We start from the raw sequence: 24,249 nt of genomic DNA, 5'->3' as shown, positions 1-24,249 counted from the left end.
TAAGCCATCACACATTCACAGATCTAGATCATACTCTCATGGCAGATCTCAGAAGCAAGAGGATCTTGTCCACTTATTCCACAGTGAAGCTTGGGGGATGAAATATTCATCTATTTGTCTAACAATATATTTCAAAAGCAGGGATCCTTATTGCTTTTCTCACCTATAAAACAATTCCGAGCTGTAGGGTACAAATCTGTAGATATAGTAGTGACAATGTCCTTGGCCCGGCCCAAACCTACTTGAATCCTAGTATAATGCTTTTGGGTCTACTTAAATCCTAGTACAATGCTTTTGTTTATCTTACCCCCATAGGCTAAAGTTCTTCTTACCCCTCCTTCACCTGTTTGCAAACTTAGGACTTGTCTGAACAGTGTTTTGAAACACACTTGCTTCCCTTCCTCTCTGTAGAGAGGCTGGGCTAGAGAGAACACCTCTTCTGGAAGATTCTGTCAGTGTGTGTCAGGGCTCCTAGTTTCAAACTTTTCTGATAACCCAGATGCTTACCCCCCTCTATATTCTGTTCTGCAATGTATACCCCCTCCCACTCTAATCTGCTATCAATAACACTGAAAAAAGGAGGCACAGAAAGCCAAGAACCAGGAGCAGCATGTTGTCCAGATATGTCAGAAGTAACAAGGACATCTTTCTAAGTGAAGTTACACCGACTCTTTAGAATAAATATTGAAGGGACTTTTTAAAAAAATATTATTTAAGTTGCTTAATTCTGCATCTTGGAAGCAATTTAACAATTAAAAAAAATCAAAAGATGTAGTTAGCCTATAACGCTAGAAAATAGTTCTGTTTGGCTGCATAAAGGGACACCCTGAACAATCCCAATAGCAGCTGCTGGCTTGTGTTTAAGGGGTCTGTCACTGTGACAGATTCCCTTTAGGTGCCTTTAAAGGGAACCTGTCAGCCCTTTATGCTGTCATCTCTGAGGGAAACATAAAATAGTGACAGATGCTGACTTCAGCGGTGTGTCATTTATGTGTCAAAATGCCGTCGTTTTGGAGAAGTCACAGTTAAGTAACCCACCCCCCACCAATCGACAGTTTTCTCCCTATTATGTGCATATGGAGAAAGCTGTCATCCAGCGGCAGATGGGCAGGGGGAGTCTACATCGCGTGAATAGATCAGACCTCTGCCTACCAGCTATGGCATCGCTCTGCAACAATTAAACTGTGCTTTCTCCAAAACTACTGGATACTTGTCTTCATGTCTGTCACTACTTTAGGCAGCCCTCGGAGGGGGCGGCATAAAGGGGCTAACAGGTTCTCTTTAAGCCTCAAGTTCTCTTCTACTGCTGTTTCATCACGACTTCAATAAGTTTTACCCATTCTAAAAACTCTGCACATTTTTATGGCTGCAACTTTCTCCCATCCTACGTCTTAATGTATTCTATAATTAAAGGCAGCGTACAGTACTACAAGGAGGTGGGTTAGTGCAAAAGAGCATTCCAAACAACATATTCATATATTATCATTCACGGCTTGTTCTGTGCTGTTAGAGTGGCACAGCGGCCAACACACTCCTAAAACAAGTCTGCTGCGTTCCTCAATTCCTGCAGAACAATGTGTCAGCTGCCAATGCACATTCCTGACCTTTACTGATTAAAGTGGACCTGTCACAGTTCATTAGCATAGTCTTCTTCTTCAGACATCAAACCACCTAGAAAATATGCCAGTCATATCTACCAAAACGTTTTCCATCTTAGAAGAACTAGAGGGACATTGATTCACCAGGTATTACAGCAATAATAATACTTAATAAAAGGGATAGAGATTTGTTGTACGCCGCCCATGGATAACTAACTTAATGGACTTTAGAACATCTGTCCAGCGACATAGCGTTACCATGTCAGAATGTACTTCCTACAGCCTCCAAAGAAAAAAACACATAGATCTTTATCTCTCTGAAAGGGAAATGAGAAACCAGAGGTTTGTGCTACGAAATCATTCACAAATGATTCCTGTTTTAAATTAACTTGTTTGTGTTTGACTATTTCACAATCTGTCTACAGATAAAGGACAGGTAGTAAACGCAGGGGTCAAACAACAAAGATCCTGCTGCCATCCTTGGCTTCTATCATTTGAACAAGGTTTCAAATACCTAGTGACTAAAGGTTAGATTCTTCCCGGCCATTAGTTGAATGTAAAAGTATCCCTATATACTAGAAACTATATACTGCCAGCAATGCAATCATAAAGATAACTGTGTGCCCTGTCTCACAAGTAGTTACTTAATATCTTACCATCTGGTCCCATGACAGGACCCACACAGAGAACAAGCCCCCACAACAATTTCTCCTCAGCCCTGCACAGCTCTCTTGAGGCCTCTTCATTACTTCTCCAGACATTCTCCAGTGGGGAAGCTTCTCCCAACCTCCAGTCCACCAGTACTACAATGCCCAAGCCTACACCATAATCCCCACAGTGTACCAGGAGAATAGCAGCTTCAATAGGTTCACACTCTCTCACTGACCCTAAGGAAGCCTAGTTTGTGGTGAACAGGGAGAGGTCCTCTCTTTGTCCCCCTTCTCTCACCTACTGCAAATTCCAGGGGTACGCAGAAGTTCCTCTGGGGGTACGCGTAAAAAAAAATCCCTAATGGTGGCCATCTAGTTAAATACAATGCAGGTCCTGGTCGGGCAGAGGAGTCTTCATGTACAACAGCAGAAACTGACCGACCAGGACCTGCTCTGTATCTGCTAGATGCTGGAGGTGAAAGACCTGTGTTGATGTCACAATCATGTGACCAGTACATGCAGGGACGAAGCTCATCAGAATAGAAGAGAATATCGCTGTGATGACCTCAGAGAGGAACAGCCGGGAGAGAAGAGAGCCTAGGAGGGAGGAGGAATATACTCCCAAGGATGCAGTCACTACCCTTCTGGTGTGAAGTCACATTACAATCTAATCCCCTGTACAGGTTAAGTAATGTAATGTATGTACACAATGGAGGAGATTTATCAAAACCTGTCCAGAGGAAAAGTTGCTGAGTTGCCCATAGCAACCAATCAGATCGCTTCTTTCATTTTTGAAAAGGCCTGTGGAAAATGAAAGAAGAGATCTGATTGGCTGCTATGGGCAACAGGGCAAGTTTTCCTCTGGGCAGGATTTGATAAATCTCCCCCTATGACCCCACCCACAGTCACCGCAGTTCTGGAGTATATGTTAAGATTGGCACCAACTGCTCTAGACAGTTACCAATAGTTAAAGTGTAACTGTCATTTTCATAAAGACATGTCAATAGTTTTTATTGGTGGGGGTCTGGGTGAGGAGACCCCCACCGATCACTAGAACCAGTAGGCAGAAGCACCCAGCTAAGCTCTGTTCCTCCAAGCTGTCTTGTGCTCACTACAAATGGGCTCGCTATTAGTGATGAGCGGCAGGGACCATATTCGAATTCACCATATTTTGCAAATATATGGACAAATATTCGTCCTATGTTTGCGAAATTCGCATATTCGCTATGTTTGTTCTCTTCTTTTTTCCATGCGAAAATTTGTAATGAAATTCGCATCGTGTGCATGCGCGATTATATCTTACAGCTAAACGAAGGGAGGAATCAGCGTCCTCTGACTGGAAGTGCCGAAATTCGTGAATATTTGCATATTCACGAATATCTTCATATTCACATATATATTTGCTTATTCACAAAAAAAAATATTCATCATTACGAATATATTTCACTATATTCTAAATATTTGCAAAATCGCGAAGTGCCGATATTCATGGTAAAAATTAGCATTACAAATATTCGAGCTCAACACTACACGCTATACACTTTCTATGTAGTTCATCTTCAGTAAGCGCAAGACACCAGGGAGAAACAGAGCTTAGCTGAACTCTTTTCCCCCAGAGCTTTGTGGGGGTCTCAGCACCCAGACCCCCCACTGATAAAAACATATGACATGTCTCTATGAAACATAAACAGTTAGACTTTAAGCAGTTAGTAATTTAACTTTCATTGTTCAGCACATTCATAGCAGTTGTTGAGGTAAATACTTTGTGTGGTTGCACCTACCTGATTGACATGATTCAATTTATCAATGATCTGGTTAATCACGGGTTCGGCGCTCCTCACTTTACCCTCTTGGTTGCTTGTTTGAACCTTAAAGCCGTTCTTCACAGTATGGGGCTGGAACCTGTAATTTAGAATACCGATGGATTACAAAAGTGTTACGACTCATCTGAGATGTCAAGAGACTCCATAAAAATGAATATGTGATGGCAGGCCTACATGTGTAATGACAGCCAAAAAGACAATGAGCAGTAGAGGAAGAGGGGTGGCATTATGTTTATTCTACAGTATGACTTAAAGGGGTACTCCGCCCCTAGACATCTTATCCCCTATCCAAGGGATAGGGGATAAGATGTCAGATCGCGGGGGTCCCGCCGCTGGGGACCCCCGGGATCTCGTCTGCAGCACCCACCTGTTGCGGCTTCCGGCAGCGCTGGAGGCTCACATCCTAACGCCTCACGACCACGGTGACGGGAGATCGTGATGTCATAACAACGCCCCGTGTGACGTCACACCCCGCCCCCTCAATGCAAGTCTATGGGAGGGGGCGTACACCCGCAAAACCGCCCGTTAAAACCCACATATCATTTTTCTTGGCGTTTTCTCACTCCCATAGACTTCTATTGGAGCAAAACGCCACGATTTTGACTAAAAACGCCGGTGTTACGCCGAGCGCTCCGGGTCCCCGCTCCTCCCCGGAGCGCTCGCTTCACTCCCTCCGCTGCAGCGCTCCGGTCACGTCCTCTGACCCGGGGCGCTGCGATCCCGCTGCCAGCCGGGATGCGATTCGCGATGCGGGTAGCGCCCGCTCGCGATGCGCACCCCGGCTCCCCTACCTGACTCACTCCCCGTCTGTTCTGTCCCGGCGCGCGCGGCCCCGCTCCCTAGGGCGCGCGCGCGCCGGGTCTCTGCGATTTAAAGGGCCACTGCGCCGCTGATTGGCGCAGTGGTTCCAATTAGGGTTTTCACCTGTGCACTTCCCTATATTACCTCACTTCCCTTGCACTCCCTTGCCGGATCTTGTTGCCTTAGTGCCAGTGAAAGCGTTCCTTGTGTGTTCCTTGCCTGTGTTTCCAGACCTTCTGCCGTTGCCCCTGACTACGATCCTTGCTGCCTGCCCCGACCTTCTGCTACGTCCGACCTTGCTTCTGCCTACTCCCTTGTACCGCGCCTATCTTCAGCAGCCAGAGAGGTGAGCCGTTGCTAGTGGATACGACCTGGTCACTACCGCCGCAGCAAGACCAACCCGCTTTGCGGCGGGCTCTGGTGAAAACCAGTAGTGGCTTAGAACCGGTCCACTAGCACGGTCCACGCCAATCCCTCTCTGGCACAGAGGATCCACTACCTGCCAGCCGGCATCTGGTGAAAACCAGTAGTGGCTTAGAACCGGTCCACTAGCACGGTCCACGCCAATCCCTCTCTGGCACAGAGGGTCCACTACCTGCCAGCCGGCATCGTGACAGTAGATCCGGCCATGGATCCCGCTGAAGTTCCTCTGCCAGTTGTCGCTGACCTCACCACGGTGGTCGCCCAGCAGTCACAACAGATAGCGCAACAAGGCCAACAGCTGTCTCAACTGACCGTTATGCTACAACAGTTGCTACCACAGCTTCAGCAGTCATCTCCTCCGCCAGCTCCTGCACCTCCTCCGCAGCGAGTGGCCGCTCCTGGGATACGCTTATCCTTGCCGGATAAATTTGATGGGGACTCTAAGTTTTGCCGTGGCTTTCTTTCCCAATGTTCCCTGCATCTGGAGATGATGTCGGACCTGTTTCCCACTGAAAGGTCTAAGGTGGCTTTCGTAGTCAGTCTTCTGTCCGGAAAAGCCCTGTCATGGGCCACACCGCTCTGGGACCGCAATGACCCCGTCACTGCCTCTGTACACTCCTTCTTCTCGGAAATCCGAAGTGTCTTTGAGGAACCTGCCCGAGCCTCTTCTGCTGAGACTGCCCTGTTGAACCTGGTCCAGGGTAATTCTTCCGTTGGCGAGTATGCCGTACAATTCCGTACACTTGCTTCAGAATTGTCCTGGAATAATGAGGCCCTCTGCGCGACCTTCAAAAAAGGCCTATCCAGCAACATTAAAGATGTTCTGGCCGCACGAGAAATTCCTGCTAATCTACATGAACTTATTCACCTAGCCACTCGCATTGACATGCGTTTTTCTGAAAGGCGTCAGGAACTCCGCCAAGATATGGACTCTGTTCGCACGAGGCGTTTCGTCTCCTCGGCTCCTCTCTCCTCTGGTCCCCTGCAATCTGTTCCTGTGCCTCCCGCCGTGGAGGCTATGCAGGTCGACCGGTCTCGCCTGACACCTCAAGAGAGGACACGACGCCGTATGGAGAACCTCTGCCTGTACTGTGCTAGTACCGAACACTTCCTGAGGGATTGTCCTATCCGTCCTCCCCGCCTGGAAAGACGTACGCTGACTCCGCACAAAGGTGAGACAGTCCTTGATGTCTACTCTGCTTCTCCACGTCTTACTGTGCCTGTGCGGATGTCTGCCTCTGCCTTCTCCTTCTCTACAGTGGCCTTCTTGGACTCTGGATCTGCAGGAAATTTTATTTTGGCCTCTCTCGTCAACAGGTTCAACATCCCGGTGACCAGTCTCGCCAGACCCCTCTACATCAATTGTGTAAATAATGAAAGATTGGACTGTACCATACGTTTCCGCACGGAGCCCCTTCTTATGAGCATCGGATCTCATCATGAGAGGATTGAACTTTTGGTCCTCCCCAATTGCACCTCGGAGATTCTCCTTGGACTTCCCTGGCTTCAACTTCATTCCCCAACCCTGGATTGGTCCACTGGGGAGATCAAGAGTTGGGGGTCCTCTTGTTCCAAGAACTGTCTAAAACCGGTTCCCAGTAACCCTTGCCGTAACTCTGTGGTTCCTCCAGTAACCGGTCTCCCTAAGGCCTATATGGACTTCGCGGATGTTTTCTGCAAAAAACAAGCTGAGACTCTACCTCCTCACAGGCCTTATGATTGCCCTATCGACCTCCTCCCGGGTACTACTCCACCCCGGGGCAGAATTTATCCTCTCTCTGCCCCAGAGACTCTTGCCATGTCCGAATACGTCCAGGAGAATCTAAAAAAGGGCTTTATCCGTAAATCCTCCTCTCCTGCCGGAGCCGGATTTTTCTTTGTGTCCAAAAAAGATGGCTCCCTACGTCCTTGCATTGACTACCGCGGTCTTAATAAAATCACGGTTAAGAACCGCTACCCCTTACCCCTCATCTCTGAACTCTTTGATCGCCTCCAAGGTGCCCACATCTTCACTAAATTGGACTTAAGAGGCGCCTATAACCTCATCCGCATCAGAGAGGGGGACGAGTGGAAAACGGCATTTAACACCAGAGATGGACACTTTGAGTATCTGGTCATGCCCTTTGGACTGTGCAATGCCCCTGCCGTCTTCCAAGACTTTGTCAATGAAATTTTTCGTGATCTGTTATACTCCTGTGTTGTTGTATATCTGGACGATATCCTAATTTTTTCTGCCAATCTAGAAGAACACCGCCAGCATGTCCGTATGGTTCTTCAGAGACTTCGTGACAACCAACTCTATGCCAAAATTGAGAAATGTCTGTTTGAATGCCAATCTCTTCCTTTTCTAGGATATTTGGTCTCTGGCCAGGGACTACAGATGGATCCAGACAAACTCTCTGCCGTCTTAGATTGGCCACGCCCCTCCGGACTCCGTGCTATCCAACGCTTTTTGGGGTTCGCCAATTATTACAGGCAATTTATTCCACATTTTTCTACCATTGTGGCTCCTATCGTGGCTTTAACCAAAAAAAATGCTGATCCCAAGTCCTGGCCTCCTCAAGCAGAAGACTCCTTTAAACGACTCAAGTCTGCCTTTTCTTCGGCTCCCGTGCTCTCCAGACCTGACCCTTCCAAACCCTTCCTATTGGAGGTTGATGCCTCCTCAGTGGGAGCTGGAGCTGTTCTTCTACAAAAAAATTCTTCCGGGCATGCTGTCACTTGTGGTTTTTTCTCTAGGACCTTCTCTCCAGCGGAGAGGAACTACTCCATCGGGGATCGAGAGCTTCTAGCCATTAAATTAGCACTTGAGGAATGGAGGCATCTGCTGGAGGGATCAAGATTTCCTGTTATTATCTACACCGACCACAAGAACCTCTCCTACCTCCAGTCTGCCCAACGGCTGAATCCTCGCCAGGCCCGGTGGTCTCTGTTCTTTGCCCGATTTAATTTTGAGATTCACTTTCGTCCTGCCGATAAGAACATTAGGGCCGATGCTCTCTCTCGTTCCTCGGATGCCTCAGAAGTTGATCTCCCTCCGCAACACATCATTCCACCTGACTGCCTGATCTCCACTTCTCCTGCCTCCATCAGGCAGACTCCTCCAGGAAAGACCTTTGTTTCTCCACGCCAACGCCTCGGAATCCTCAAATGGGGTCACTCCTCCCATCTCGCAGGTCATGCGGGCATCAAGAAATCTGTGCAACTCATCTCCCGCTTCTATTGGTGGCCGACTCTGGAGACGGATGTTGGGGACTTTGTGCGAGCCTGCACTATCTGTGCCCGGGATAAGACTCCTCGCCAGAAGCCCGCTGGTTTTCTTCATCCTCTGCCTGTCCCCGAACAGCCTTGGTCTCTGATTGGTATGGATTTTATTACTGATTTACCCCCTTCCCGTGGCAACACCGTTATTTGGGTGGTCGTTGATCGATTCTCCAAAATGGCACATTTCATCCCTCTTCCTGGTCTTCCTTCTGCGCCTCAGTTGGCTAAACAATTTTTTGTACACATTTTTCGTCTTCACGGGTTGCCTACGCAGATTGTCTCGGATAGAGGGGTCCAATTCGTGTCTAAATTCTGGAGGGCTCTCTGTAAACAACTCAAGATTAAATTAAATTTTTCCTCTGCATATCATCCCCAGTCCAATGGACAAGTAGAAAGAATTAACCAGATCCTGGGTGATTATTTGCGACATTTTGTTTCCTCCCGCCAGGATGACTGGGCAGATCTCCTTCCATGGGCCGAATTCTCGTATAACTTCAGGGTCTCTGAATCTTCCTCCAAATCCCCATTTTTCGTGGTGTACGGCCGTCACCCTCTTCCCCCCCTCCCTACCCCCTCGCCCTCTGGTCTGCCCGCTGTGGATGAAATTTCTCGTGACCTTTCCATTATATGGAGAGAGACCCAAAATTCTCTCTTACAGGCTTCTTCACGCATGAAGAGGTTCGCGGATAAGAAAAGAAGAGCTCCCCCCGTTTTTTCCCCTGGAGACAAGGTATGGCTCTCCGCTAAATATGTCCGCTTCCGTGTCCCTAGCTACAAGTTGGGACCACGCTATCTTGGTCCTTTCAAAATTTTGTGTCAAATTAATCCTGTCTCTTATAAACTTCTTCTTCCTCCTTCTCTTCGTATCCCTAATGCCTTTCACGTCTCTCTTCTCAAACCACTCATCCTCAACCGTTTTTCTCCCAAATCTGTTCCTCCCACTCCTGTTTCCGGCTCCTCGGACGTCTTCTCGGTCAAGGAAATTTTGGCTGCCAAAAAGGTCAGAGGGAAAATTTTTTTTTTAGTAGACTGGGAGGGTTGTGGCCCTGAAGAGAGATCCTGGGAACCTGAGGACAACATCCTTGACAAAAGTCTGCTCCTCAGGTTCTCAGGCTCCAAGAAGAGGGGGAGACCCAAGGGGGGGGGTACTGTTACGCCGAGCGCTCCGGGTCCCCGCTCCTCCCCGGAGCGCTCGCTTCACTCCCTCCGCTGCAGCGCTCCGGTCACGTCCTCTGACCCGGGGCGCTGCGATCCCGCTGCCAGCCGGGATGCGATTCGCGATGCGGGTAGCGCCCGCTCGCGATGCGCACCCCGGCTCCCCTACCTGACTCACTCCCCGTCTGTTCTGTCCCGGCGCGCGCGGCCCCGCTCCCTAGGGCGCGCGCGCGCCGGGTCTCTGCGATTTAAAGGGCCACTGCGCCGCTGATTGGCGCAGTGGTTCCAATTAGGGTTTTCACCTGTGCACTTCCCTATATTACCTCACTTCCCTTGCACTCCCTTGCCGGATCTTGTTGCCTTAGTGCCAGTGAAAGCGTTCCTTGTGTGTTCCTTGCCTGTGTTTCCAGACCTTCTGCCGTTGCCCCTGACTACGATCCTTGCTGCCTGCCCCGACCTTCTGCTACGTCCGACCTTGCTTCTGCCTACTCCCTTGTACCGCGCCTATCTTCAGCAGCCAGAGAGGTGAGCCGTTGCTAGTGGATACGACCTGGTCACTACCGCCGCAGCAAGACCAACCCGCTTTGCGGCGGGCTCTGGTGAAAACCAGTAGTGGCTTAGAACCGGTCCACTAGCACGGTCCACGCCAATCCCTCTCTGGCACAGAGGATCCACTACCTGCCAGCCGGCATCTGGTGAAAACCAGTAGTGGCTTAGAACCGGTCCACTAGCACGGTCCACGCCAATCCCTCTCTGGCACAGAGGGTCCACTACCTGCCAGCCGGCATCGTGACAGCCGGTTTGAGCAACATACAGCGTTTTTTTTTCAAAACGCCAAGGAGCTGAAAAAAAACGCAAGAAAAGTAAAAAATGCCAAAAGGATTAAAAAAACGCCAAAGTGAAAAAACGGCAAGTGGAATTAGAAATTTGCGATTTCTCGTTGATTTACAGCTAACATCCGGCCACAGCATTTTTTGGCCAAAAAAAACGCCATGCGGCAGAATTGGAGTTTCTTCTTGGTGTTTTTGCAAAAAAAAAAAAACAAGTGGAATTCCAGCCTATAAAAAGAGGGGAAATCGGCATTTATACAAGTTACAGATTAATATAAATAAAAAAGGTTGTCATCGATTCTATATGAAATAAATGTAGCAGATTCAAACCATTTCTTCAAAAAATAGTACAGGGTATTATTAAGGCTGCTTTCACACTATAAAAATGCATCCGATATGAACACCCGTTATAAAAAGAGGGGAAAACAGCATTTATACGGTCGGTACAAAATCACTAACGGCTATTAGAAAATCCCATTATAGTCTATGGGATTTTTCTAATAGCCGTGTTAACCCGTTATCGCCTGTTATTAATAACGGCCGTTATTTTGTGACGGGCGATAGTAACGGGAGAATTAGGGCATGCACTATTTCTCCTGTTCAATCGCCCGTCACAAAATAACGTCCGTTATTAATAACGGGCGATAACGGGTTAACACGGCTATTAGAAAAATCCCATAGACTATAATGGGATTTTCTAATAGCCGTTAGTGATTTTGTACCGACCGTATAAATGCTGTTTTCCCCTCTTTTTATAACGGGTGTTCATATCGGATGCATTTTTATAGTGTGAAAGCAGCCTTAATAATACCCTGTACTATTTTTTGAAGAAATGGTTTTAATCTGCTACATTTATTTCATATAGAATCGATGACAACCTGCTTTTATTTATATTAATCCGTAACTTGTACAGACCAAGCAAGGCTCATGCCCTCGGACATTGGTAGTTATGCCAAGTAAGCTGGTCAGCCCCATAACTTATTGTCCACACGGCTTTAATTCACTCGCACAGGCGTGCCGAGCTCCTCTTTCATGTTTAACACACAACATCTCTCAGATGCTTTAAGTTCTTTCTTGGTAGGTTATTAACACACCCCGCTACATGAATGCCTATCATTAAGCGCTCATGGTACAGGTTGATGTTCTCACACTGCCATCTAGTGGACACTGGATGGTATTAAAAGGCAATGTACCGTGTGTTCGTTTTTTCAGCATGTTTTAATTTTTACACTGGTTGATACTATATCATCTGCAACTTACGGTTTGGAGACAAATTGTATAAATAAAAATCAGAATTTTCTAAAAAATTTTTTTTTTTTTTTTTTTTACTGACTTCCATTCTTCTCACAAGAAGTTTGCTAAACTATCTATCTGACTACAGGTTATACTGATGTGTTGTGAGTAAATGCATTACTGATGCTGAATTATTGCCTAGATAATCGAGCACAGATGCAATAGATAATTGCTGTGTAACCTGGGGCTTTCCTGCTCTTCGAGATACTATGCATGCTGGGAGTTGTAGTTCTGAACTCCTGATGAGTCTCTGGTTAGAGATCACTGCCAAAGTCAATGAACAATGCACTATAGAGACAAAAAGACAAGAGGAGCGCGATCCTAGTGTAATACCATTAAAGATGCAGGCAGTGTTTGCAATTGAATTATGCTCACCAGAGTTGGTTATGCTTAGAGCATAACATCTATAACAGCTCATCAATAGCGGGTCAGCGGCCTTGGAGTACCCGATCATTTAGGGAAGTCAGCAAGCAATAGTAGAACTTGGTAGCAAAAAAAAAAAGGAATTTCTCCAAAAACAGGCGCTTCTCCCAATAAAAGGTTTGCTTTATTCCATCAAAGTAGACACAAAAGATTTGAAAAAAAAAGTACTTTCAACACGTTTCTAGCTCGGTCTTGATAAAGAGCTCAGTCCGAGCTAGAAACGCGTTGAAAGTGCTTTTTTTTTTTTCAAATCTTTTGTGTCTACTTTGATGGAATAAAGCAAACCTTTTATTGGGAGAAGCGCCTGTTTTTGGAGAAATTCCTTTTTTTGCTACCAAGTTCTACTAAAGTCAATGAACAGATTGCTATACCTTGATGTCCCTGCAGGGGAGCTAGAGGTAAAAATGAACTAGCTTTCCCCAGCAGTTGAGGGCCCCATTGTTTCTTAATTTACAATATTTCAATTGACTTGTCACAGATGACTTAAAAAAAAAAAAAAACATTTCTAGCTGTATCCAAAGGGGTTGGTTGGATTTTATATTTGAAAAAATATCAAAATGTTACTGTTTAATCCTTTTGATGGTACAGACAAATTTTCATCTCTGCATTTTCCAAACTGGACAAAGTCCAGTAAGTGAGGACAGGACTAGCACTACCTTTTGATTACTCCTGTCCTATCAGTGTGAAAACAGAGAGGAGGAGGTTACAGAGCAGACTCAGGAAGGAAGTGAATGCATGGTGAGTGAGGGCGGGCTCAGTACTTGCCTTGGACATGCCCCTTCCTGAGCAATGGATGTCAGAATGAGTGAGAAGCATAACTAAGGGATTTGTGAGCCAAATACAGAAGTTAGACACATAAAAAAAAACATGTAAAGTATCTGCATGACCTAGTGAGTAACATATTGAAGCATCATTTTTTTATGTGATATGACGGGTACACTTTAATCTTTACCAGGGGTGTTTGTGGTCCTTTGGGCCAATCGTTTTTTTTTTATATTTTATTGTATGACTAAGCACATTACAGTTGTTCAAAATGCATCACTTTTCTACTGTCCTGTGATGTCTAATGTGTTTTAAAGTATCTGAAGTTTTAAACCACTTACCTACACTGGATCTTCCTAATGACACCCAGGCCCTGAACATTGAATATGCTACATTTTTCAATATCGTAATAACTAAGAAATCCAAAACTCTCAAGCAGTCACTCGCTACCATCCCTAATACAAGACAGACTTTACACATTTTCTAGGAAATTAAACATCAATTGCAATCTATTAATGGATCTTCTAATACAACCCCAGTAGGAAATAGTGTTGCTCGCGAATATTCGCAATTCGAATATTATTCGCGAATATCGCATATTCGCGAATTCGCAAATTTCGCGAATATAGCGCAATATATTCGTAATTACGAATATTCGTTTTTTTTTTTTTTTTTTTTTTCACAGTACACATCACAGTGATCATCCCTCTCTGCTTCCAGCTTGTGTGGTGTAAAGAAGGCTCTAATACTACTGTGTGAGAGAACGGTGTGCGAATTTTCGCATATGCGAACATTTGTATATGCTAATTTTCGCATATGCGAATGTTCGCATATGTTAATTTTCGCACACGCGAATATTCACATATGCGAAAATACAACGAGAATATTACGAATATGCGAATATTCGCGAATATGACGAATATTCGTCCATATATTCGCGAATATTCGCGAATTCGAATATGGCCTATGCCGCTCAACACTAGTAGGAAAGTAGAGAGATATTTGCAAGGGCAACTATCCTAACCTTGACTTGACATCCTCCACCCCCCCCCCTCCCTCCCACCCATAAAGAATGTTGTATATTATTGTTATTTGTACAGATGCGGACAATGTTATTGTAAGATTAGCGGAAGATTTGGCAATCTCTCAGGCATAGCTCAGAAATTAGAAACTGATGTTTTTCCATAGACTTGTTGAGGTTTAAATGCATATTTGGGGGATTGCCAAGTGGGAGGGAAGCCAAAATTAGTAGTGACATACAAACTATACAAAATCCTTGATGGAAATCTATGGCATATGAGATGGGACTGTGCAACATGGAAGTCATGAAACAAAGTAATATGTTAATAAGTTAAAAGGACATATTTATTGTTTTCTTTAAATCATGTGACCCAACATGTATCGTAGATGTATTGTCTGTAAGCTATCAGTAATAGTCATTTTAGTATACCAAGTGTTGGTTGTATAACAGTGTACTAGAATACAGGTGAAACTTGGAATATCGTGCAAAAGTCCATTGGATTTCATTAATGCAACTTAAAAGGAAAGGCAGCATGAAGTGCTACAAAATCTCCTGGTAGACGGATGTGTTGACCCTGGACTTAATGAAGCACAGTGACCAACACCAGAAGATGACATGGCTCCCCAAATCATATATTTGGGATTTGGGGTTTTCATGAGCTGTAAACCATAATCTTCACAATTATGACACTATCTTGAACTATCTTGCTTTGCGTGTAATGAGTCTCTCTCATATATTAGTTTCACCTTTTAAGTTGCATTACTGAAATAAATGAATATACAATATTCAAATTTTTCGAGTTTCACCTGTACATATTGCTTTATGATGGGTGTCACAATATAGAACTAATGGAAAAATAAGACTTAAAGGACATCTGTAGTGCAATATAACTTATTCCCCATCTGAAGAAGAGGGGATAAGTTTTAGATCATGGAGGGTCTGACCACTGGGGCCCCCCGCGATCTCCTTTACGGGGCCGCGGAAGTATGCTGGCATGACGCGGCGGCCGACACGCCCCCTCCATGTATCCCATAGAGAATCATGAAGGGGGCGTGTCTGCCAAAGATTTCTGCTGGGGATGACATTGCACTTCCTGCAGACTGCCGCGGCCCTGTCTAGGAGATCTCGGGGGGCCCCAGGGCTCGGACCCCTCGCAATCTATAACTTATCCCATATCCTTCGTATAGGGGATAAGTTATGTTGCACTACAGATGTCATTTAATGCTTGATCATCAACCCATCCAATTTTACTCATAAGAGGTGCAGGCAGTTTTTCGTCCGGCACTGCAGGGGTGTAGTATGTGGATCCCTTTAGTAGCACAGGCCGTGGGATGAGTGTGAGGCTATGAAACTGCTAGGGCTGGTGGTGCAGGTAAGAAAGGCACAAGGCGTAAATATATATAGCGTAGAAAAAAAAGGAGAGGAACCGCACTCACCAGCCTTGCCGAGGCTGTCCTGTGCATTGGTACCTAATATCCATTCTGCTTCAGTGCGTAATAGAATCGTTTTTCTGTCAATGCCTTCTTTTGGCATAATCCTTCTTATTCCAAAGAATTTAAGTGATGCCACATCACTTGTCAGGATTTGGCAGGCTGGAGGTGGATCCTCTGTGTCAGAGAGGGATTGGCGTGGACCGTGCCGGCGGACCGGTTCTAAGTTGCTACTGGTTTTCACCAGAGCCCGCCGCAAAGCGGGATGGTCTTGCAGCGGCGGTAGCAACCAGGTCGTATCCACCGGCAACGGCTCAACCTCTCTGACTGCTGAGATAGGCGCGGTACAAGGGATTAGGCAAGAGCAAAGTGGGACGTAGCAGAAGGTCAGGGCAGGCAGCAAGGATCGTAGTCAGGGGCAACGGCAAGAGGTCTGGAACACTGGCTTGGGATACACAAGGAACGCTTTCACTGGCACAATGGCAACAAGATCCGGCAAGGAAGTGAAGGGGAAGTGAGGTAATATAGGGAAGTGCACAGGTGAACACACTAATTAAAACCATGCGCCAATCAGTGGCGCACTGGCCCTTTAAATCGCAAAGAGCAGGCGCGCGCGCCCTAGGGAGGGGGGCCGCGCGTGCCGGGACAGCACAGACGGGGAACGAGTCTGGTAAGCGGGTCGGGATGCGCACCGCGAGCGGGCGCGTCCCGCATCGCGAATCGCATCCCGGCTGGGGACATTATCGCAGCGCTCCCGGTTAGCGGGTCTGACCGGGGCGCTGCGAACAGGAGAACGCTCCGGGGAGGAGCGGGGACCCGGAGCGCTCGGCGTAACAGTACCCCCCCTTGGGTCTCCCCCTCTTTTTTGAACCTGAAAATTTGTAAATAAGGTCCTTGTCGAGAATGTTATCCTCGGGTTACCATGACCTCTCCTCAGGGCCGCAATTCTCCCAATCTACAAGAATTTTTTTTTTACCTCTGACCGTCTTGGATGCGAGAATTTCTTTAACCGAGAAGATATCTGAGGACCTGGAGACAGGAGTAGGAGCAACAACCTTGGGAGAGAAGCGGTTAAGGATAAGCGGTTTAAGGAGAGAGACATGAAAAGCATTGGGAATACGGAGAGAAGGGGGAAGAAGGAGTTTGTAGGAGACAGGATTGATTTGGCACTTGATTTTAAAGGGACCAAGATAACGTGGTCCCAGTTTATAACTGGGGACACAGAAATGGATATAATTGGTGGAGAGCCACACTTTGTCTCCAGGAGCAAAGACAGGAGGAGTTCTTCTTTTTTTGTCAGCATGTTTCTTCATCCGGGAAGAGGCCTGTATGAGGGATTTTTGAGTCTCTTTCCAGATGGTGGAGAAGTCCCGGGTAACCTCATCAACAGCGGGAAAACCAGAAGGCGTGGGAGTGGGGAGGGGGGGGAAGAGGGTGACGGCCGTACACCACAAAGAACGGGGATTTAGCGGAGGACTCAGAGACTTTGAAATTGTACGAGAATTCGGCCCATGGTAGAAGATCGGCCCAATCATCCTGGCGGGAGGAAACAAAATGTCGCAAATAGTCACCAAGAACCTGGTTAACTCTCTCCACTTGCCCATTGGATTGGGGATGATAGGAAGACGAGAAGTTTAATTTGATTTTAAGCTGATTACAGAGGGCCCTCCAGAATTTCGACACAAATTGAACGCCTCTATCCGAGACGATATGCGTAGGAAGCCCGTGAAGGTGAAAAATGTGCACAAAAAATTGTTTCGCCAACTGTGGCGCAGAAGGAAGACCTGGAAGTGGAATAAAATGTGCCATCTTGGAGAAACGATCAACGACCACCCAAATGACTGTGTTGCCATGGGATAAAGGCAGGTCTGTTATAAAGTCCATAGCAATCTGAGACCATGGTAGCTCAGGAACAGGCAGAGGATGAAGGAGGCCGGCAGGCTTCTGACGAGGAGTTTTGTCCTGGGCACAGACTGTACAAGCCCGAACAAAATCAGCAACATCTGCTTCCAGGGTAGGCCACCAATAAAAACGAGAGATGAGCTGGATGGACTTTTTGACGCCAGCATGGCCGGCGAAGTGTGAGGTGTGTCCCCACCTGAGGATCCTGAGGCGCTGACGTGGAGGGACGAAGGTCTTTCCAGGAGGAGTTTGTCTGATGGAAGCTGGGGAAGCGGAGATCAGACACTCAGGAGGAATAATGTGTTGCAGGGAGGCTTCCATTTCAGAGGCATCCGAGGAACGAGAGAGGGCGTCAGCCCTGATGTTCTTGTCAGCAGGGCGAAAATGAATCTCAAAGTTAAAACGGGCAAAAAACAACGACCACCTAGCCTGGCGAGGGTTCAGCCGTTGGGCAGACTGAAGATAAGAGAGATTCTTGTGATCAGTGTATATAATAATTGGGTATTTGGACCCCTCCAGCAGGTGCCTCCATTCCTCGAGGGCCAGTTTTATGGCCAGTAGTTCTCGATCACCAATGGAGTAATTTTTCTCTGCCGGAGAAAAGGTCCTAGAAAAGAAACCACAAGTAACGCCATGTCCAGAAGAGTTTTTCTGTAGGAGTACAGCTCCGGCTCCCACCGAGGACGCGTCTACCTCCAGCGAGAAGGGTTTAGATGGATCAGGTCTGGAGAATACGGGAGCAGAAGAAAAGGCAGTTTTGAGACAGTTGAACGCCTCGTCCGCTTGAGGAGGCCAGGACTTAGGGTTGGCATTTTTCTTGGTTAGGGCCACAATTGGGGCCACAATGGTGGAAAAATGTGGAATAAATTGTCTGTAGTAATTGGCAAACCCCAAGAAACGTTGGATAGCTCGGAGTCCGGAGGGGCGTGGCCAATCCAATACGGCTGACAGTTTATCCGGGTCCATTTGAAGTCCCTGGCCAGAGGCTAAATATTCTAGGAAAGGAAGAGATTGGCATTCAAAGAGACATTTCTCCATCTTGGCATATAACTGATTGTCCCGGAGTCTCTGAAGAACCAGGCGGACATGACGGCGGTATATAACCAGATATTCAAAGTGTCCGTCTCTGGTGTTAAATGCGGTCTTCCACTCGTCCCCTTCCCTGATGCGGATGAGATTATATGCACCTCTTAAATCCAATTTGGTAAAGATGTTGGCGCCACGTAGGCGGTCAAAGAGTTCCGAGATAAGAGGCAGGGGATAGCGGTTTTTTATACTGATTTTATTAAGACCGCGATAATCAATGCATGGTCGTAAGGAACCGTCTTTTTTGGAGACAAAGAAGAACCCTGCTCCGGCAGGGGAGGAAGACTTGCGGAGAAATCCCCTTTTTAAATTTTCTTGGATGTACTCCGTCATGGCTTGTGTTTCAGGAGCAGACAGGGGATAGATTCTGCCCCGGGGTGGAGTAGTACCAGGGAGGAGATCAATAGGACAGTCATAAGGCCTGTGAGGAGGCAAAGTCTCTGCTTGTTTTTTGCAAAAAACATCGGCATAGTCCAGATAGGCCTTGGGGAGACCTGGTATCGGAGGAGCCATAGGGTTTTGACTGGCAGGGCTGGGAGCAGACATAAGGCATTTTTTGTAGCAAGAAGTTCTTGATTTCCCCGGTGGTCCAGTCAAGGGTAGGGGAATGGCGTTGAAGCCAAGGTAGTCCGAGAACAATTTCAGAAGTGCAGTTAGAAAGTACCAGAAATTCAATCTTTTCATGATGGGGTCCAATACACATTAATAGGGGTTCTGTGCGGTAACGCACAGTACAGTCCAATCTTTCACCATTAACTGAAGCAATGTAGAGGGGTCTGGCGAGACTGGTCACTGGGATGTTGAACCTGTTAACGAAAGAGGCCAAAATAAAATTTCCTGCAGATCCGGAATCCAAGAAGGCCACAGCTGAGAAGGAGGAGTTAGAAGAAGAAATCCGCACAGGCACAGTAAGACGTGGAGAAGCAGAGTTCACACCTAGAGCTGTCTCACCTTTGTGCGGAATCAGAGTGCGTCTTTCCTGACGTGGAGGACGGATAGGACAATCCTTCAAGAAGTGTTCGGTACTGGCACAGTACAGGCATAGGTTCTCATTGCGGCGGCGTGTCCTCTCTTGTGGTGTCAGGCGAGTCCAGTCTACTTGCATAGCCTCCACGGCGGAAGGCACAGGAACAGATTGCAGCGGACCAGAGAAGAGAGGAGCCGGGGAGAGAAACCGCCTAGTGCGAACAAAGTCCATATCCTGGCGGAGCTCCTGGCGTCTTTCGGAAAAACGCATGTCAATGCGGGTGGCCAAATGAATAAGTTCATGCAGGTTGGCAGGGATTTCTCGTGCGGCCAGCACATCTTTGATGTTACTGGATAGGCCTTTTTTGAAGGTCGCGCAGAGGGCCTCGTTATTCCAAGATAATTCGGAGGCAAGAGTATGGAATTGGATGGCGTACTCGCCTACTGAAGAATTACCCTGGACCAGGTTCAGCAGGGCAGTCTCGGCAGAAGAGGCTCGGGCTGGTTCCTCGAAGACACTTCGAATCTCCGCGAAGAAAGAGAGTGTACGGAGGCAGTGACAGGATCATTGCGGTCCCAGAGCAGTGTGGCCCATGACAGGGCCTTCCCAGACAGGAGACTAACCACGAAAGCCACCTTTGACCGTTCAGTTGGAAATTGGTCCAACATGATCTCTAAATGCAGGGAACATTGCGAGAGAAAACCACGGCAAAGTCTAGAGTCCCCATCAAACTTGTCCAGCAATGATAAAAGGAGGCTGGATGCGGCCACTCGCTGCGGAGGAGGTGCAGGAGCTGGCAGAGGAGATGGTTGCTGAAGCTGTGGTAGAAGCTGCTGTAGCATAACAGTCAGTTGAGACAGCTGATGGCCTTGTTGCGACTGCTGGGCGACCACCGTGATAAGGTCAGCGACAACTGGCAGCGGGACCTCAGCGGGATCCATGGCCGGATCTACTGTCAGGATTCGGCAGGCTGGAGGTGGATCCTCTGTGTCAGAGAGGGATTGGCGTGGACCGTGCCGGCCGACCGGTTCTAAGTTGCTACTGGTTTTCACCAGAGCCCGCCGCAAAGCGGGATGGTCTTGCAGCGGCGGTAGCAACCAGGTCATATCCACCGGCAACGGCTCAACCTCTCTGACTGCTGTGATATGCGCGGTACAAGGGATTAGGCAAGAGCATGGAGCGGACAAGTAGTGCTTCCTATATAGAACCGTTCGCAATCACATGTTATACCATATATTACGAAACTGGTTTTACAGCACATGAATTCCTTCAGATTGACTCTTACACCGCCAACTGTAACACTTTTTCCTTGTTTTAATTGGGGGCACCACTCACAGTTCCCACAGCGGTGATTACCGGATATTGTGGTACTTTTTAGCAAGTCTGCATTTCCTTGTGGGGAGTATTTACTGCAGGTAAGGAGGTCTCCTATGTTAGCTACTCTTTTAAAGGTAACCATAGTTTTTTTTTTTTTTTAAGCCCTTAGACAGGACAGGGTCCCTCTGAATTAAATACCAGTTTTTGTGGATGCTTTATGGCCTCACACATAGGGCTTTATTTAAAGGCAAAGCAAAATTGGCTTTCTTTATTAGGAGATTTTTTTGTTTTTCTGCGACTGTTCATTAAGAGGGATTTTCTGTCCTGCTCTTTCATAGACTGTCTGCAAAATGGATGTGGGGTATCCTACATCTTTCAGACGCAAAAATAATTCTCCAACCTGGATGTCAAAGTTTTCTTGGGGGGTATCATTTATTCTGCGCAAATGGAGAAACTGCCCATAAGGTATAGCAGCTTTAATATGCTGTGGATGGTAGCTCTTATAGTGGAGCAGAGAGTTACCGGCAGTTGGCTTATGATATCCGACTGTCCGCAGCTTGCTCCCGTTTATTTTTACCATGACATCAAGGAATTCAATCTCTTTCTGATGTGATTGGCAGGTAAAGCGTAAGTTCATGTCATTACTTTGATTAGGCCACTGAATGAAGTCTGTGAATTCTGTCTCTGTGCCTTACCAGACTATCAGGACGTCGTCCACGAATCTCATATAGTTAGTGATTCATTTTCTATAAGGATTGGCAGCAGAAACCCTGAGAGACCCTGTCCTGTCTAAGTGCTTCAATAAAAAAACCTATGATTACCTTTAAAAGAGTAGCTAACATAGGAGACCTCCTTACCTGCAGTAAATACTCACCACAAGGAAATGCAGACTGGCTAAAAGGTAACACAATATGTGGTAATCACCGCTGTGGGAACTGTAAGTGGTGCCCCCAATTAAAACAAGGAAAGAGTGTTACAGTTGGCGGTGTAAGAGTCAATCTGAAGGAATTCATATGCTGTAAAACCAGTTTTGTAATATATGGTATAACATGTGATTGCGGACGGTTCTATATAGGAAGCACTACTCGCTTCTCCATGTTAGATTCCGCGAGCACTTGTATTCAATTTGTTCAAGAAAAGGCTGCCCTCGTGTCATCAATCATGTACGTTCTGCGCACAATAGTGATCCGGCATTTCTTAAATTCTTTGGAATAAGAAGGATTATGCCAAAAGTAGGCATTGACAGAAAAAAGATTCTATTACGCACTAAAGCGGAATGGATATTACGTACCAATGCACAGGGCAGCCTTGGCCTGAACGACAAACTAGACTTGAGCGTCTTTCTATAATTCTGCCATATGAAAATGTATCCCTTTTGTATATTGCACAGTTGCTATGTCTTAAAATTTACACAATTGTATTTTAACCTCACTTACCTCCCTTGTTACACGCCCACTTGATGACGCAGGCATAGGTGTGTGTTTAACCTGTGCTGACGTTACCGAGGGGCATGGTCTGAGGAAGCGGGCTAGACCCGTGAAACAGCTGTCACACCTGTGAATGTTCCTGGCGTCCTCACCAACTTCTCTGCACCGTTATGCTCACCGTTCTATTCGTTTATGGAATAAAGGATATCTGCATGGAAAGGCTGGTGAGTGCGACCCAATTTTACTGTCAATACATGAATATTTGGAATAAACAAATTACTCCAGTATCATCCCATTAATGTCCTTATCTATTTATTTATAGGAGTTATGCTGTTTCATCAGTGTCCAGGGCCTATTACCTGTTGATACTGACACACATCCTATCACTCCATCATATAACCCACATGGTCCCCTGATGAACCATTTTCATCTCATGGGGAAACACGTCAGGATAATACATACAGTGTCACCTATGTCAATCATTGTAAATTGATTATAACAGTCACTACTAAGTAATGAGTACCAATTACAAGGGCGCCTTTATATTATTAACCGGTTGTGTATGGAGTCACTATATACATGCGTAATGGAGTTCAATATAGATACAGACACACATTCAGTTCATCCTAAGGAACCAATATGAAAAATGTTTTTGTGATGAAGTAATATGGCTTGCAATGTGTGAAGGAATAAGATGTGACCTATTGAAGTTAGCTATTTCTATCTTAACTCTTACTAGTACAGCATGTAGCCGTACATCATTATCTGTGACAAATTGAGAATGTGAAGGGTTTTAGTAAGTATAAAATAAAGGTTCTGCAGGAATATTCCGAATAACAGACATTCCCAGCTCAATTCAATGGGATTCTGCTGCACTGTTCACACGGTGGAATTTCTGCAGTGGAAATCCCGATTCTAGTGTCCGCATGTCTATTCTTTTTGCAGATTTCCTTTAGAAAAGCAGTTCTGAGCGGTCCTATCGCCCGCTGGATTCTTCAAATGTGCATTATGTCTGCAGATGTTTTCCATGCAGACATTCCGCACAAATTACGCTGTGTGAACATTGCCTAATACTTACCTAGCTGGTGGACGCATACGTCCTTTTTCTCAGTAAAAGCGTCATACCATAATGTCCCCAGTAGGTCACTTAAAGGGGTACTGTGCCCCTAGACATTTTATCCCCTATCCAAAGGATAGGGAATAAGATGTCTGATCACGGAGGACCCACCGCTTGGGACCCACGCAATCTCCCTGCTGCACATGGCATTCGTTTAGAGCAGCGGGTGCAGCGCCGGAGGCTCGTGACATCACGCCCGCACCCTGCTCGTGACGCCCCTCAATGCATGTCTATGGGAGGGGGCATGAGGGGGAATGGGTGTGGCCTTGACGTCATGAGCGAGGTGTGACTGTGACATCACGAATCTCCACCCCTCATCGCCAGTCATCCACCACGGAGCGAAGTGTGCTCCATGCACCGGCAGCCGAGATTGTGGGGGTCCCCCATGATCAGGCATCCTTTGGATAGGGGATTAGATGTCAAGGGGTGGAGTACCCCTTTAAATAACCAAGCAAAGCAGTGTTTTTCCAACCAGTGTGCCTACAGCTGTACAGGCTTGCTGGAAGTTGTAGTTTGGCAACAGCTGGAGGCACGCTGATTGGAAAACACGGGAGTAAAGCATAGGATTATCACATTTCATAGGAGTACATTCTCAGTATCTAACTGCATAGGTAATGTCTGCTTTTCATTATAGACATCTTCAGAACAACTTACTATAAGACTCTAGAACATGTTACAGGAGCTTTCACACTGTTCTTCTAAATTGCAAAACACGGTGAAAAATTCTGCACCTTAAAGAACAACTTCAGGAGATCTGTGCATGTTTTTCCGATTATCCAGTATGAGAGAACTTGTCACCAGCTATCATGCATACATAATAAGATCCTACACAAGCGCCCATGACCTCGGAGTGAACATGTGCGCCTCTCTTTCATGTGCAAAGGACCATCAAATATCTAGCATGTGTTGGGTAGAATTTCTTTTTTTTTTCACCCCCCCCCCCCCCCCATGCCAAGATTA

The 24,249-nt window shown here is 46.6% G+C and overlaps 1 protein-coding gene across 1 annotated transcript in view; it reads right to left on the bottom strand.

The window, feature by feature from the left end:
• The window catches only part of GPC3 (glypican 3), a 534,194-nt gene that overhangs the window by 179,754 nt on the left and 330,191 nt on the right, over window positions 1–24,249 (bottom strand). Inside the window, exon 6 of the mRNA XM_056538460.1 lies at window positions 4,030–4,150. Coding sequence (XP_056394435.1) covers window positions 4,030–4,150 — 121 coding nt within the window. The remainder of the gene's footprint in view (window positions 1–4,029; window positions 4,151–24,249) is intronic.

This window comes from Hyla sarda, chromosome 9, assembly GCF_029499605.1.
Source record: "Hyla sarda isolate aHylSar1 chromosome 9, aHylSar1.hap1, whole genome shotgun sequence".
Lineage (NCBI taxonomy): Eukaryota > Metazoa > Chordata > Amphibia > Anura > Hylidae > Hyla > Hyla sarda.
The sequence above is the reverse complement of the archived record's forward strand: the minus strand, read 5'-3'. Positions and strand labels throughout refer to the sequence as shown.